The sequence below is a fragment of the Bos taurus genome, chromosome 14 (assembly GCF_002263795.3).
Source record: "Bos taurus isolate L1 Dominette 01449 registration number 42190680 breed Hereford chromosome 14, ARS-UCD2.0, whole genome shotgun sequence".
Lineage (NCBI taxonomy): Eukaryota > Metazoa > Chordata > Mammalia > Artiodactyla > Bovidae > Bos > Bos taurus.
This window is the reverse complement of record NC_037341.1, coordinates 65,158,092-65,175,602: the sequence shown is the minus strand read 5'-3', so window position 1 is coordinate 65,175,602 and position 17,511 is coordinate 65,158,092. Positions and strand designations below refer to the sequence as shown.

At 36.9% G+C, this 17,511-nt stretch overlaps 1 protein-coding gene across 34 annotated transcripts in view; it reads left to right on the top strand.

Annotated features, from left to right (window-relative positions):
* Window positions 1–17,511, top strand: part of VPS13B (vacuolar protein sorting 13 homolog B) — an 806,276-nt gene that overhangs the window by 83,966 nt on the left and 704,799 nt on the right. For all 34 annotated transcript variants that reach the window (XR_009490398.1, XM_059874347.1, XM_059874354.1 and 31 more), the window contains 5 exons: window positions 5,603–5,698; window positions 6,177–6,299; window positions 6,766–6,903; window positions 7,793–7,880; window positions 17,027–17,218. Coding sequence is in view for 33 of the 34 variants with exons in the window: in XM_059874347.1 (XP_059730330.1) it covers window positions 5,603–5,698; window positions 6,177–6,299; window positions 6,766–6,903; window positions 7,793–7,880; window positions 17,027–17,218 (637 nt within the window). In the remaining variant the exon portion in view is untranslated. The remainder of the gene's footprint in view (window positions 1–5,602; window positions 5,699–6,176; window positions 6,300–6,765; window positions 6,904–7,792; window positions 7,881–17,026; window positions 17,219–17,511) is intronic.

Here is a 17,511-nt window from a genome sequence, read left to right as displayed (position 1 = left end):
TTGTCCAGCCTTGTAGGTCACTTTAGGGACTTTGTCATTAACCTTGGATGAGATAAGGTTTTGGACAATTTTTAGCATAGTAATTCTAGGAAAATCTGAATTACATCTCTGTGTTGAGAATACGTTATAAGGGGGCAAAAGCAGCAGTAAGGAGATCAGAGAGGATTGCAATTTTCAAACGAGATTATGATGATGATGTCTTGGACTAGGGTGATAGCAGGTGAAAGTGTGAAAAGTAATTGAATTTTGGATTTCAATTGTTTGGAAGGTCAAGAATGCAGGACTTCCTGTTAGATTTTATTGGCTGATGTAAAGGAAATAGAGGATCCAAGGATGACTCCTGAGCTACTGGAAGGGTTGAGTTCACATTTTCTGACCTGAAGAGTACTGTGAGAGGATTGGCTACCCAGGTGGCTCAGTGGTAAAGAATCCACTTGCCAAATGCAGGAGACACAGAAGACAGGAGTTTGATCCCTGGGTTGGGAAGATCCCCTGGAGGAAGAAATAGCAACCCGCTCCAGTATTCTTGCCTTTAAAATCCCATGGACAGAGGTGCTTAGTGGGTTCCAGTCCATAGGGTCCCACAGAGTTGCAAACCACTGAACATATGCACATAAGAGGGTTAAGCTTGTGATGAATTTCAGGAGTTTGGCTTTTGACTAGTCAGTGAGGGATTTGGAAAATTAGTGACTAGTGATGTAGATGGAAAACCAATACAGTGCCTGTCTGGAAGCTAAGTCTTATAAATGTTTTATAATGCGCTGAGTAAGTAATCTGTGAGAATGAATTCATTAGATTTGTCCATGTGGGAATTATTGGTGATTTGACCAGAACAGTGATTTGACACTGCTGGAATCATCACATCAGGTCAGTCGCTCAGTCATGTCCGACTTTGCGACCCCATGAATCGCAGCACGCCAGGCCTCCCTGTCCATCACCAACTCCCGGAGTTCACCCAGACTGACGTCCATCGAGTCAGTGATGCCATCCAGCCATCTCATCCTCTGTCGTCCCCTTCTCCTCTTGGCCCGAATCCCTCCCAGCATCAGAGTCTTTTCCAACGAGTCAACTCTTCGCATGAGGTGGCCAAAGTACTGGACTTTCAGCTTTAGCATCATTCCTTCCAAAGAAATCCCAGGGCTGATCTCCTTCAGAATGGACTGGTTGGATCTCCTCGCAGTCCAAGGGACTCTCAACAGTCTTCTCCAACACCACAGTTCAAAAGCATCCATTCTTCGGCACTCAGCCTTCTTCCCAGTCCAACTCTCACATCCATACATGACCACGGGAAAAACCATAGCCTTGACTAGACGAACCTTTGTTGGCAAAGTAATGTCTCTGTTTTTGAATATGCTATCTAGGTTGGTCATAACTTTCCCTCCAAGGAGTAAGCGTCTTTTAATTTCATGGCTGCAGTCACCATCTGTAGTGATTTTGGAGCCCAGAAAAATAAAGTCTGACACTGTTTCCACTGTTTCCCCATCTATTTCCCATGAAGTGATGGGACCAGATGCCATGGTCTTCGTTTTCTGAATGTTGAGCTTTAAGCCAACTTTTTCACTGTCCACTTTCACTTTCATCAAGAGGCTTTTGAGTTCCTCTTCACTTTCTGCCATAAGGGTGGTGTCATCTGCATATCTGAGGTTATTGATATTTCTCCCGGCAATCTTGATTCCAGCTTGTGTTTCTTCCAGTCCAGCGTTTCTCATGATGTACTCTGCATGTAAGTTAAATAAGCAGGGTGACAATATACAGCCTTGACGAACTCCTTTTCCTATTTGGAACCAGTCTGTTGCTCCATGTCCAGTTCTAACTGTTGCTTCCTGACCTGCATACAAATTTCTCAAGAGGCAGATCAGGTGGTCTGGTATTCCCATCTCTTTCAGAATTTTCCACAGTTTATTGTGATCCACACAGTCAAAGGCTTTGGCATAGTCAATAAAGCAGAAATAGATGGTTTTCTGGAACTCTCTTGCTTTTTCCATGATCCAGCGGATGTTGGCAATTTGATCTCTGGTTCCTCTGTCTGTTCTAAAACCAGCTTGAACATCAGGAAGTTCACCGTTCACATATTGCTGAAGCCTGGCTTGGAGAATTTTGAGCATTACGTTACTAGCGTGTGAGATGAGTGCAACTGTGCGGTAGTTTGAGCATTCTTTGGCATTGCCTTTTTTTGGGATTGGAATGAAAACTGACCTTTTCCAGTCCTGTGGCCACTGCTGAGTTTTCCAAATTTGCTGGCATATTGAGTGCAGCAGTTTCACAGCATCATCTTTCAGGATTTGGAATAGCTCAACTGGAATTCCATCACCTCCACTAGCTTTGTTTGTAGTGATGCTTTCTAAGGCCCACTTGATGTCACATTCCAGGATGTCTGGCTCTAGGTCAGTGATCACACCATCGTGATTATCTGGGTTGTGAAGATCTTTTTTGTACAGCTCTTCTGTGTATTCTTGCCAGCTCTTCTTAATATCTTCTGCTTCTGTTAGGTCCATACTATTTCTGTTAATTTAGAACAAATGGGAAGACTGGTGGAAATGTAACATGGTGCAGTCACTGTGGAAAATTGGCAGTTCCTCAAAAGGTTAAATGAAGAATGATCAATGACCAAACAATTATACTCCTAGCTATATAGTAAAAAGAATTGAGTTCTTTTTAACTTTTGTCAAATTAGAAAATATGGAATAGTTTTAATAAGAAAAATCTTTGTTTGAACTCAAACAAGTAGATGTACATGAATCTTCATAAAAGCACTGTTTACAATGGCATAAAAATGGAAACAACTTAAATGTCCATTAGACAGATGAAGGAATACTAGTCTTTTCAGAAAATAGTGGCTATTCTTTTTTGATAGTACACAAGACTTAGTAAGTAGTAACTTAAAAAAAGACTAGTATCTCCAGCTCTTGGAAATTATCTAGTTCATCAGCATCGGTACATAGTCATCTTAGCAGCAGCAGCAGCAGCAGCAGCATCTATCCATCTACCCATCTGCTTATCTAACAGCATTTTTCTAAATTTTTGGACGCTCTTTTAGATTATTTTTCTTCGATTTTATTTGTGGATTTTTTTTTTCTATGGATGCACTTTTCTGAAAAAGATAAACTTATGTGTCTAGGCTGCAGAAGTAGTATTACACATACTGTTCCAGACAACTGTTAGATACTGGAAATATAGCAATGAAAAATCATTTCTGCTCTGATGTTTTCAATTTACCTTAGATTGTTTAACTGCTTGAAATACGCGTTTTCAATTAGTAGTAAAGCTGTATAATTTATAACTCTAGCAGATGGTAGATTAAAAATACTTTAAAATAAGTCGTGTTTGAAGATTTTTCTAATTAAAACTATTCCATATTTTCTCATTTGACAAAGCTCAAAAATGTAGAGAATAAGTTTCAACAGAAGTTTCGTCATGGCTTGATTAATTTAAAAGATTTTTTTTTTTTTTTTGAAGGGGGATAGTTTGGGAAAGAAATGATAAATAATGTAAATGTTACCTCTACTATTTTAACACTATTTATTATTTCTGAATTTTATGAAACAAATTTTGCATCTGAAATTTACTGATTCAGCTTTGTTTAAATTAAAGAGATATGGGCCAATCTGAAAAAAATAAAAATGATAGAACAAACTCTTTAAAAATATAACAAAAAAACAACTTTTGCAAATTGTTGCTAGATGTCTTGCCAGTTTTAAATGATCCAAGTGCAATTATTTTTATTTTAAGTTTATGAGTGAAGCCAAGGATTGCTAGTAAAGTACTATCTTTTCTGGTGACTTTTATATGTTTACTTTTAAATTTGAAATTATTCTAGTAATGTTTCTATTAACTTCACTAATGAGAAGAATTGTATTAAATTGAGTCAGTCAGAATAGGCATTTTATATACAAAACTTTTATAGACTTTTTGGGTGTTATTTGTTATTAGTCAATATATCTTAAATTTAAAGCACTTTTGTTTCTCTAAGGGAAATATGTTGATATTTAGGAGGAAAACATTAGAATTCATTGTTCAGCTTGGGTTTGAAGAATGTATGGAATTAATTTGTGGTTCATAGTTTGGTCAGAAAATAAGGTCATGTTTCTGCATTAGCATTCTGAACAGTTGATATCAATCCAACAAAAATCATGCCAAATTAAACGTAGCATTTAAAAAGTAATGTTGAAAATTGTTCTTGTAATGTTTGCGTCCTTTTAATCAATTAATTGCTTTTTTGCTACAATAACTGTAGACAGCTGAAGGACAGTCAACTAAAATATTCAATTTTACTTAAGCATTTTAGATTATAGAACTGTACTTTGAAACGGCAGCATTGTGTATACCACTTCTAGGAGCATCCAAGAAATAAAGCCTTATGTAAAAACTTATTGTTGTAAAATTTGAGAATAATTTTTTGATTCCTAAGGTTATCAAGAGGTTATCATGTTTAGAATTGTGGCTTTTCAGTTCAGTAAGTTCGATATGACATAAACGTAAATTTTTAAAAATGTTATCTTTGATTTTGCATTTAAGTTCAAAGAATATATCCATTTCATAAGAATAAAGGTGACTTTATTAATCATTAGTAAGCATGAATTATTAGTAAACATGAGCAGAATACCTTTGTTTTTTTAAGTAACATCTTTATTTTGGAATAATTTTATATATATAGGAAAATTCAAAGGTGCTTAGTACAGAGAGTTCACATACAATTCTTACCCAGTTTTCTGTATTATTAATATCTGACACTATCACAGTACATTTGTCAAAGCTAGGAAGCCTGTGTTGGTGCATTACCCTTAAGTTACAGACTTTAATTTCATGACTTTTTTTGTAACATGATCCAAAGCAGGGTACCACATGGCATTTAGAAAGTTTCTTTTAATAATAATTTCAATTATGTAATTTTTGAGTATGTAGAAATAATATGCCGTGAGTTTCAGCTAAGTGAGCGTGCATATACATACATATATATATATATACATATATATATATATATATATATATATAGTTTTGTTAGCATCTAGGTTAATCCTTGTTATGGAGCAGACGCTCAGTAAGTATTTGCATGCTTGAATGAGTCTGTGGCACATACCATGAGATTACATACTTTGAAAGTAAAGCGCTTGGATCTGTTTCTCTCTTAGAACTAAAAAAGTTTTGTTGAATCTGTGTTTCTTCACAGCTTTCTTTAAAAGTGCAGATTGGTAGAAATCTTAGAAATGATTGAACTAAAGCTGATTGAATAAATTAGTAAAGATAGAATGAGTTTAAAATACACATAAATTTTTCGCAGAATATATGAACCATTTTATGAGTATGGAACTATTATAGCTACATAGCTTTTGCCTTTTTAAGCAATATTATTAACAAAAAGGAGTTAAATAAAAGTAAAGTATTTATATTCTCTGTATGATCTTACTAGACTAGCATTTCAACCTTTCTTTATACCATGGATAATCTGTTACAGCTGTTTTTGTTGCACCTGTTTTCCTGCTTAATAATTAAATTTCCCGAATCTTAAAATTGGCCTTGTTTCCATCAATTCATCATAATAATGACAGTTTATTGCCATTTAATACTAATTTGACTTACTTAATATTCTTATATTGTTTCATAGCTTACTGAAATGCAAGCCGAGAGTAGTTACTACAGCCCTCAAAAAGTAAAATCTAAAGAAGTATTGTGTTGGGAACAAGAAGGAACTACAGTTGAGGTAATCCATCAACATTGAATGTACTTTCAGAAATCTTTGGAATGGTCTTTAAGGTTAATATTTAATAAATACAGGGTTTTTTAAGTCATAAATTATATATTTATTTATTTATTTTTTTAACATTATATATTTAAAATTATAGCTTTGTATTTCTATTTTGGGGTTCAGTAGTATTGACTGAAAAAAATATTCTTTACTGAAGATTTTACTGGAATATGCAACATTAGCTTATTCTTTCATTCTTTCGTTTGACTTGTATGTAATGTTCTTCCAGTGCCAGTCATTGAGGATACAAAGGTTTCAGGATACAGAGACAAATTAGATGCTTCTTTTTTAAATAGGGTTTGCAATCTGAGGAGAATAAATTTGGAAAGGTCATAATCCTAAAGATGTCTCAGCTGATTTAGAAATTCTACAAGGAAAGCCTGTAACATTTTTGTTGAAATCCAAATTCATAATCCTTCTTTTCCTTCTATAGGCCCTTATGATGGGAGAGCCTTTCTTTGATTGCCAGATTGGTTTTGTAGGTTGCAGAGCCATATGCCTTAAAGGAATTATGGGCGTTAAAGATTTTGAAGAGAATATCAATAGACGTGAAACCGTAAGTCAAAATCTCCCTGTTTCTCCATTTTTTTTTTTTTTGGATAGAATGCAGGGATAATGAGGTGCTTATTGAAGTGTTTAACTATACCAAAAAAATCTGTGAGACTGCATATATCTTTGGCTTCAGAGAGGAACTTTACTGTTTTCCCCTGTAAGAAATTATAGAGCTCAGGGGAATTGAGAAAGTTGGTAGTACTTAACACCTGGACAGTAGTTCCAAATTCTTTCCAATTCATAAATGTTTCTTCTTTCTTGTTTATGGCAGCTACTTGGAGTTCCTCTTTGGTTTGTTAAAATGTTCTTTGCCAAAATAGGCAGTGAAAATGAAGACAGCATTCCTTGTCTTTTTATAGGACTTCAAGTTGTAATAATTTCTGTTGACTACTGAATTGGTGTTACAAAACCAACGTTTTATTTTCTCTAACAGTTTTCCTCCTGTTCAAAAATTTTGCATTTATTTCCAGGAAGCCTGTTTCTTCCTTTGTGGTGAAAATCTGAGTATAAAAGGTTTGACATACCTCACAAATTCATTGTTTGATTACCGAAGCCCAGAAAATAATGGTACTCGTGCAGAATTTATCTTGGATGCAGCTACTCATAAGGTCAGAGCATGTATTTTTGAGCTGAATTCTAGGTTGTGCTGGGGTGGAATACTTGTGCTTGCCATGTTTCTTTCCCAGTAATCTATTCTATTCTGAATGCTAATTGTTCATTCAGACATCTAGAATATATTTATACAGCTTCTGTATCTATTAGTTTATTTATCCATTCCCTACTGTTAAAATAGTCATGGCAGAAAGATGTAGAATTATTTCTTTTCATTTCAGTTACTTTTGAAGTATGGAATTAATGAAAAGATGTGAATAATTTCACATTTTACTGTTTGTTTGTCTTAGTCTTATTTGAATTTTTCATATAAGATTATATTAATGTACTTTTTATGGAATAAATTTAAAATTTAAAAAATGTACCAAAAATTAGTGTAATAGACTTAGTGATTTACACTGCTTCTAGACTTAATTTTATAGTTGAAAGTAAAGAATTTAATTTTGACCTGCATAATTAACATACATTTAAAGATATTTTAGTATTTTTTAGTGTTTGAACTGTTTCATATAAGTGTGCTGAAATATTAATGATTGACTCTATTTGAGAGTATATATTAGACAGTTTTGTGATGGTGATAAAGGTTAAGACCACACTGCCCTACTCCATGGTAGGTATTCATTAACCAGACATTTTTGACTAAGTGGTGAAATTATCTAGTAGTATTATAGATGTCCTTTTGTGTGGTCTACAGGAGAGGTAAATACTGCCTTTTTTAGAAGTAAATTCTTTGGGTAACCTCTGTTCTTCTTTCTGTTTTGGTGATCTTTTGAGTTGGTACATATTCTCCATAAGGATGTATGTCTGATTCTTGACCTGTCAGGTTTTTAACCCAGTAGTCTGTGCTATACAATGTGTGTTCTGTTCGCTTTGCTTTGTTGGCAGGAGACATACACTGAGATAGCTGGAATGCAAAGGTTCGGGGCATTTTACATGGATTACCTGTATACAATGGAGAACACCACTGGCAAAGGTACTGGTTTCTTTCTTGTATGTTTGCTTTTGCTTCAACAACAAAAATAGGACTTCTTTAGCATCAATTGGTCCTAGACTAATTGCACTCTGTAACATCAGAGTTATCTTTTGTTACTTTGGGGAATAGTTTAATGTCATGTTAGAATTTTCTTAGATTCTTAACATTTTTAGTCCTTTCTTTGTGCTGATTGAAAATACTATATTTTGTATTATTAACTAGAATTAGTTTTTAATATGTACCACATATTAAAAATTCTGATACATCAAATTTCATGTTGTCAAAGAGCATGAACATTGCCTTTTCTGTATTTAAATACATTTTGGAGGTTATATAGATCTTTTTATTAAAAAAGGAGCTTGTTGTTTGAAGCAAAAGTAGAAATATATTTATCTGGAAATTAAGGACACAGTCTTATTTTATTATGTTTCATTCATTATATTAACAATCAAATGATTTCAGAAATTTAACTATACTATGTTGTGCTTATTATTCTGACTCTTTTTCATATTGAAAACTTAGTCGAAATAGGGTCACCATGTTTTGTTAATTTTTCATATTTTAATACATGATCTCTTTGTGTTAGATAATAAATTAGATATTATGAATGCAAAGAAGAACAAGGCATTTCTCAAGAAAGCAATAAATAGTATTTATGCACTTAAATAAATGATTTGAATATAGCATGTTAGAGATAGTAATATAAACAGACAGCTAAAAGAGGTCCGAGTGAGAAAGGGATTACTTTGTGGTGTTGAAGACTTCACAGAGGAGTTGATCTTGAAGGATTGTTAAGTTTTGTTAGATGGAAACAGAAGGCAAGAGCAGTAATTTTCTGCTTCCTCTTTTCAAAATGGATTTCTAAATGTTGGTGTTCTCATTGGTCAAATCTTGGATTCACTTCTTTCCCTAAACTCTTCCTGAAGTAATCTTTTCTTTTTCATGGATTTGGGTACCTTCTATATGTTGTTGAAGCCCATATTTGTATTTTTGGTCCATACTTACTCTTTAAAATGTAGAATTAAATATATGCCATGCACAATTGACACTTTCACTTCTGTGTCTCATAAATATCTCAGAATTGAATGTCAAAATTGAATCCTTGATACTCTCATGGCCACAGTCAATGGGATCACAAGGTGGACATGATTGAGTGACTAACATACACACACATACCCACCTACTACTTTTCCCCTATTTTCATGATTCTGTTGCTCTTGTATGCTCAGTCGTGCCTGACTCTTTGTGACCCTATGGATTGTAGCCCTCCAGGCTCTGTCCATGGAACTTTCCAGTCAAGAATACTGGAGTGGGTTGCCATTTCCTACTCCAGGAGACCATCCCGACCCAGGGATTGAATCCACATCTCTTGTGTCCCCTGCATTGGCAGGCAGATTCTTTACCAGTGCACCACCTGGGAAACCCATTTTCATGGTTTTCTTATTGGAATATTTTTACTTGCTCTCTTTTAGCTGTGCAAGCCAGAAATCTGAGAATCATCCACATCACACATCACACTCTCTCTCGTAACATCTAGAACATCCAGAACATTCAGAACATTTCATCACATCTTCTCTATAGACTCTCTCTTGAATCTATCTTTTCTTAAGTTCTACCATTAATGCTCTCATCCATTCTTTTATCATCTCTAGATTCTAGTAGCTTTTTCACTGGCTTTCTCTTTCCACTCTTGCCCTCCTATGATCCATACTGCAATCAGACTGGTTTAATTCTGTGCTTAAAATCCTCACTGCCTTCGCATTGCTTTATTTAAAAATAAAATTCAAATAGTCGACCCAGTTTTGGTCTTGAGTTACTTGGTAGACAGTGATAATCATTACAGAAGACAGAGACAAAAAAGGAAGATTTTTGGAGGAAAGGATGTGTTTTGAGGTACCCATGGACATTGGTAGAGATGTTTCAGGTTCTCCCATTACAGCATTGGTAGGAAACTGCTGGTAATCCAAAATGGTATAAAATGAAGAAGCAGTTACCTTAGTGCAGACCTTGTTAATGGATGCACGAAATAAACGGAGATAAAGCTCAGATACTCAACAGACACAGTTCACAGCTATGGCAGCTTGATACTGAGATTCTGTATGTAGTTCCTGGGGAAGGAGCTTGCTGGAGCCCCCTCTCCATGCTGGGGCTGCCTGTGAAATGCTTTGCTGAGAGACAAATGGTGAATGCTGTTTTCACCTTTTTATGTAAAAGCAAAAATTCTCTTCAGATTTCTTTTGATTAGGGGAACAGGTATTAATGTAGAACTTCTGTAAAAGAAAAATGGCCTAAAGCTAACTTTTGAAAAGCAAGGGATAATTGTATATAAAAGTGCAATTCCAAAGTCTCTGTTCTAAGAGCTTGGCAAATTTTAATTGTATTGTAGTTGCCAAAAGTAAGCTGGTAGGTTTCTTCTTGTTTAGTGTGGTGTCTTCAGCAGGTGCTGTGTCTTTGGTATTTTCTGAGCAGGCGAAGTTTGAAGTAGTCTGCCTTTCAAGTAAAGGAAACCTCACACTGAAAATTTTGTTATTTGTATGTATTTGTTTCTAAAGTTTTTAAAAGATGGACACATGATTTTATATTTACTTAGGATGCATATTTATTTTCTGACTGACATGCTGGTCGTTTGTTAACTTTTGAATTTTTCATTTACTTCATTCCTGTGAATAATATGCATTGTTGTATAATCTTTTAACTTTTTAAACAAAATGTTAGATCATAACATACACACAGAAAGGTTCTGTACGTTTGTGTACAGAATAGAACAGCAAAGACGTATAAGCACCTGTGTGTTTCCCACATGCGTTGAGTAACAGGAGATGTCAACACTGCGAGCACCCTGTGTGTTCCTCTTCCATCAAGTCTTCTCCTTCCCTCACTGTGGGAAACTGCTGTTCTGAGATTTGTGGTCATCGTTTTGGTTTACTGCTTACACAGATACTTTCTCAGGTGTGTGAGCAGATAATTTTTTTGAGAAAAAATAATAAAAATCCACTGTTAATTTAACTTGTGAGTGTCACATGTACATTAAAGATATGTTCTTTCATTCACCCAACAATCTGTTCATTTATTCGTTGCCTGCTTTTTGGTAGCTGCTTTCATGTTTTTTTTCTCATTGTGAATCTATATTCATTTATAATATGGTGATGGTGATAATAATAGCTAGTATTTGTTGAATGATTTTAAATGGAAAGCACTCTTCTAGATGTTTTACGTATATTAGCTTATTTAATCTTTGTAATAACCCTGTAAGGTAGATAACAATATTCCCATTTTCCAGATAAGAAAAAAGCCAGTCCTATACAGATTTCATAACTTGGCCAAGATCACACAGCATATATGTGGGATTTAAACCCAGAAAGAAATGGCAACCCACTCTAGTGTTCTTGCCTGGAGAATCCCAGGGACAGGGGAGCCTGGTGGGCTGCCGTCTATGGGGTCGCACAAAGTCGGACACAACTGAAGCGACTTAGCTGCAGCAGCAGCAGCAGCAGTTTAGCTCTACAGCTTGCATTTGTTCCTGCTCTGTTCAGATTTTCTTCTTTCTTGGATTACTTGAAACAGGAAATTTGTGGAATTTTTAGTATTTATAAACCTAAGGAAAATATTTTGAATTCTCAAGAGATTAATTTTGAATTCTTCAAATAAATATTTTACCTAAAATTCTTGGTTTGTTGTGACTTGACATTTATTTGTTTCTGTAGTTCAAATTTGGCTTCCCTTGTGGCTCAGATGGTAAAGAATCTGTCTTCAATGTAGGAGACCCGGGTTCAATCCTTGGGTTGGGAAGATCCCCTGGAGAAGGGAACGGCTACCCACTCCAGCATTCTGGCCTGGAGAATTCCATGGACTGTATAGTCCACGGGGTCTCAGAGTCAGACACGACTAAGTGACTTTCACATCTGAGATGAGAGGATGGAATAGAAGAACGTGTACTCATCTTCTCCTGCACGAACTCTAAAATTGCAACTCGCTGCTGACCAACCATCGACAGGAGAATGTTGCTGCTGCTGCTAAGTCGCTTCAGTCATGTCCGACTCTGTGTGACCCCATATACGGCAGCCCACCAGGCTCCCCCGTCCCTGGGATTCTCCAGGCGAGAACACTGGAGTGGGTTGCCATTTCCTTCTCCAATGCATGAAAGTGAAGTTGCTCAGTCGTGTCCTACGCCTAGAGACCCCATGGACTGCAGCCTACCAGGCTCCTCCGTCCATGGGATTTTCCAGACAAGAGTACTGGAGTGGATTGCCATTGGCTTCTCCGAGGAGAATGTTGGATCCCACCAGAAAAATATACCTGACTTCCAAGGGCAAAGGAGAAGCCTCAGCAAGATTGTAGAAGAGGTGAAATCGCATTTAGAATCAAACCCCATATCCACCAGAGATTCTCAGAGGGCTCAAACAAAACCTTGTGTTCACTAGGAGACTCCATAGAGACTGAGCCAGACCTGCCTTTGAGTGTTTGACTGTCTCCTGTGGAGGTATGGGTCAGCAGTGGCCTGCCCCGGGGGCAGGAGCCTGGGTGCAGCAGGCCTGGGTAGGGCGTAAGCCCTCTTGGAGGAGGTCGCCATTAACCCCACCATAGAGCTGCCAGAACTTACACAGGACTGGGAAATCAGACTCTTGGAGGACACAAACAAAACCTTGTGCACTCCAGGACCCAGGAGAAAGGAGCAGTGACCCCACAAGAGACTGACCCAGACTTGCCCGTGAGTGTCTAAGGGTCTCTGGCGGAGGCGTGGGTTGGCTATGGCCTGGTGCAGGGTCAGGGGCACTGAGTGTGGCAGTGCACGCATGGGACCTTTTGAAGGAGGTCGCATTATCTTCATTATCTCCACTATAGTTTGGACAGCACAGCCCCTGCCCATCAACAGAATATTGGATTAAAGATTTACCCAGCATGGCCCTGCCCATCAGAACAAGACCCAGTTTCCCCTCAGTCAGTCTCTTCCATCAGGAAGCTTTCATAAGCCTCTTATCCTTAACAGAATGAAAACCACAATTGCAGAAAACTAATCAAATTGATCACATGGACCACAGCCTTGGCTAATTGAATGAAACCATGAGCCATGCTGTGTAGGGCCACCCAAGATGGATGGGTCCTGGTAGAGAGTTCTGATAAAATGTGGTCCGCTGGAGAAGGGAATGGCAAACACTTTAGTATTCTTGCCTTGAGAACCTCATGAACAGTATGAAAAGACAAAAAGATTGGACACTGAAAGTGAACTCTCCAGGTTGGTAGGTGCCCAATATACTATAGGAGATCAGTGGAGAAATAACTCCAGAGAAGAGACGGAGTCAAAGCAACAACAACACCCAGCTGTGGATGTGACTGGTGATGGAAGTAAAGTTCGATGCTGTAAAGAACAATGTTGCATAGGAACCTGGAATATTAGGTCCATGAATCAAGGCAAATTGGGAGTGGTCAAACAGGAGATGGCAAGAATGAACCATCGACATTTTTAGGAATGAGTGAACTAAAATGGGCTGGAATGGGTGAATTACCTCAGATTACTGTTATATCTGCTACTGTAGTAAGAATTTCTTTTCACTTCAGAAGAAATGGAGTAACCCTGAGTCAACAAAAGAGTCTGAAATACAGTACTTGGGTGCTGTCTCAAAAATGACAGAATGATCTCTGTTCACTTCCAAGGCAAACCATTCAATATCACAGTAATCCAGGTCTGTGCCCCAACCAGTAATGCTGAAGAAGCTGAACGTGAATGTTTCTATGAAGACCTATAAGACCTTCGAGAACTAACACCCAAAAAAGATGTCCTTTTCATTATAGGGGACTGGAATGCAAAAGTAGGAAGTCAAGAAACACCTGGAGTAACAGGCAAATTTGGCCTTCGAGTACAGAAAGCAGCAGGGCAAAGTCTAACAGAGTTTTGCTAAGAGAACGCACTGGTCAGAGCAAACACCCTCTTCCAACAACACAAGAGAAGACTCTACACATGGACGTCACCAGATGGTCAATACCGAAATCTGATTATATTCTTTGCAGCCAAAGATGCAGAAGCTCTATACAGTCAGCAAAAATAAGACTGGGAGCTGACTGTGGCTCAGATCGTGAACTCCTTATTGCCAAATTCAGACATAAATTGAAGAAAGTAGAGGAGACCACTAGACCATTCAGGTATGACTTAAATCCCTTATGATTATACAGTGGAAGTGAGAAATAGATTCAAGGGATTAGATCTGATAAACAGTACCTGAAGAACTATGGACAGAGGTTTGTGACATTGTACAGGAGGCAGTGATCAAGGCCATCCCTAAGAAAAAGAAATGCAAAAAAGGGAAAATTGTTGTCTGAGGAGGCGTTACAAATAGCTGAGAAAAGAAGACAAGCGAAAAGCAAAGGAGAAAAGGTAAGATATGCCCATCTGAATGCAGAGTTCCAAAGAAGAGCAAGGAGAGATAAGAAAGCCTTCTTCAGTGATCAGTGCAAAGAAATAGAGGAAAACAATAGAATGGGAAAGACTTGAAATCTTTTCAAGAAAATTAGAGATACCAAGGGAACATTTCATGCAAAGATGGGCACAATAAAGGACAGAAATGATATGGACCTAAAACGGAAGCAGAAGATATTAAGAAGAGGTGGCAAGAATACACAGAAGAACTATGCAAAAAAGATCTTCATGACCCAGATAACCATGATGGTGTGATAATTCACTTAGAGCCAGACATCCTGGGATGCGAAGCCAAGTGGGCCTTAGGAATCATCACTACATACAAAGCTAGTGGAGGTGATGAAATTCAGTTGAGCTATTTCAACTGTAAAAGAGATGCTGTGAAAGTGCTGCACTCAATATGCCAGCCAATTTGGAAAACTTCAGCAGTGGCTACAGCACTGGAGAAGGTCAGTTTTCATTCCAATCCCAAAGAAAGGCAATGCCAAAGAATGTTCAAACTACCTCACAATTGGATTCATCTCACACGTTAGCAAAGTAATGCTCAAAATTCTCCATGGACAGACTGGCAAGTCCTTCATTATCCTTAGGCTAACTGGATATTATCTTTACTCTTAATAAGGATAGCCAAACATTCAGGGGGCTGGAATTACCAAACATATCGAGGTGGGCATGAGTAAAATACCTTGCTGAAAAGATGCAGCTAAAAGTCAGTCACAGTTTTACCTTTGAGATAAGCGACTGACATCTAAATTTAAACTGCGTTATAATCATGTTGCATTATCTGAAAAAAAAAAAAATAGAATCCTCTAGACTTCATTGTTTTAGAGACAATCTGATGTCTAAAAGAACCGTCTTCTTATGAAGTGACAGTTTTTAAAAGAAGCCTAGTAGCTCCTGCAGGACTCAAAAGCAGGATATTTGCCTTGTTTTTGAATATTTTGATTTGCAACCATAGTCCTTCTGATTATCTTCAAGTTGCCTCATCCTAACAGGTTTAGGTCTAGAAATACCTGGTTTATCTATGGAAAGTGATTTTTTTTTAATGGTAATGTTATTTTCACCTAATATGTAATGTGATTCAGTATTATTTATGTGTATCATAAAATATGTTTTAAGATTAACTTTGTATGTTTATTTGTGACATTTCCATTTGTATATAGTCATCTTGTTAAGAATGTATGAATAATAAATTTAATTTTTTTTTGTATGTGGTACTGAAACTAGAGATTGAGCTGGACTCCTTTTTTCTGAAATGAAGGAAATGTACTTTTTTTTAAAATTTTATTTTATTTTTAAACTTTACAAATTGTATTAGTTTTGCCAAATATAAAAATGAATCCGCCACAGGTATACATGTGTTCCCCATCCTGAACCCTCCTCCCTTCTCCCTCCCCATACCATCCCTCTGGGTCGTCCCAGTGCACCAGCCCCAAGCATCCAGTATCGTGCATCGAACCTGGACTGGCAACTCATTTCATACATGATATTTTACGTTTCAATGCCATTTTCCCAAATCTTCCCACCCTCTCCCTCTGCAACAGAGTCCATAAGACTGTTCTATACATCAGTGTCTCTTTTGCTGTCTCGTACACAGGGTTATCGTTAGCATCTTTCTAAATTCCATATATATGCGTTAGTATACTGTATTGGTGTTTTTCTTTCTGGCTTACTTCACTCTGTATAATAGGCTCCAGTTTCATCCACCTCATTAGAACTGATTCAAATGTATTCTTTTTAATGGCTGAGTAATACTCCATTGTGTATATGTACCACAGCTTTCTTATCCATTCATCTGCTGATGGACATCTAGGTTGCTTCCATGTCCTGGCTATTATAAACAGTGCTGTGATGAACACTGGGGTACACGTGTCTCTTTCCCTTCTGGTGAAGGAAATGTATTTTTGAATAAGTTATTAAGTGTATGTAGATGGAGAATTTTTGTGTTTAACTAAAAGTAGTAAAGTGCTAGAATGTTTTGCTTTCCTATTTTTGTTTGAATAAACATAAGACTCAAGAATTGAAATTTACTGTATGTTATCACTTAAAATAGTGAATTTATATATTAAAACCAAATATTTAATGTAAGTGTAGACATACTGGATAAAAGGAAATACCTATAGGTTGAGCCAAGATTTTCTTTAGAAAACAACCTTGGTTCCTCTTTGATATATGGGCAGATAAGGGATTGAGGAAGTTGGCTTCCACCCTTGGAGCATGGCCATAGTGATTTTATTCTGGAAAAAGTTCAAAGTGGGTAATACCTGTTGTTTACTTCCATGGTCATTATAAAACTCTCAAGTCACCTTTGAATATGTAGTTTTAAGCAATCAATTTTTCAGTGAAACTTCTAGCATAAAATGGTAGTAAAATGCAACTTCTTCCAGAATCTGACTTCCCAGTCAACCTAATAGTATTGTGTGCAGAGTTACTGGGTATAGGCCAATTAAATGTTAGAGAATAATTTTTCAAGAATTTTAGTTTTATGGCAGATCTTATAAGAATAAATAGATAGTAGGAATAATTGGTTTTTAAAGTAACTTGTTTCTTTGTTGATAACATCTCATTTGTATAAAGAAAAATAGATCAGCAGGGTTCTGTTGTATCCACCTGATGTAGAATTGCTCTTAAGGCATTAAGCTCTAAGCTGTAAAGATAAGAGTAATGTTAGAATACACACTTGATATATCTGATTGATGCTTACAATATTAATATGAATTTTTGCTTCTTGTAGGTTCTGCAAATCAACAAGACTTTTCTTCAGGGAAGAGTGAAGATTTGGGAACAGTTCAGGAAAAGTCTACCAAAAGCCTTGTTATAGGTCCTCTTGATTTTCGCTTGGATAGCAGTGCAGTACACAGAATTTTAAAAATGGTTGTTTGTGCCTTGGAACATGAATATGAACCATATAGTAGACTAAAACCAGGTTTGTTTTGGCTTAATTTTGAATCTCTTGCAAGTTGATTTGAATGACGCTTCCCTAGTAGCTCAGATGGTAAAGCATTTCACCTGCATTGTAGGAGACCTGGGTTTGATCCCTTGGTCTGGAAGATCCCCTGGAGAAGGAAATGGCAACCCACTCCAGTATTCCTGCCTGGGAAATCCCATGGACAGAGGAAACTGGCGGGCTACAGTCCATGGGGTCGCAAAGACATGATTGAGCAACTAACACACACACGCAAATACAGATGATATATTTAAAGTAAGAGCTAATAAAAC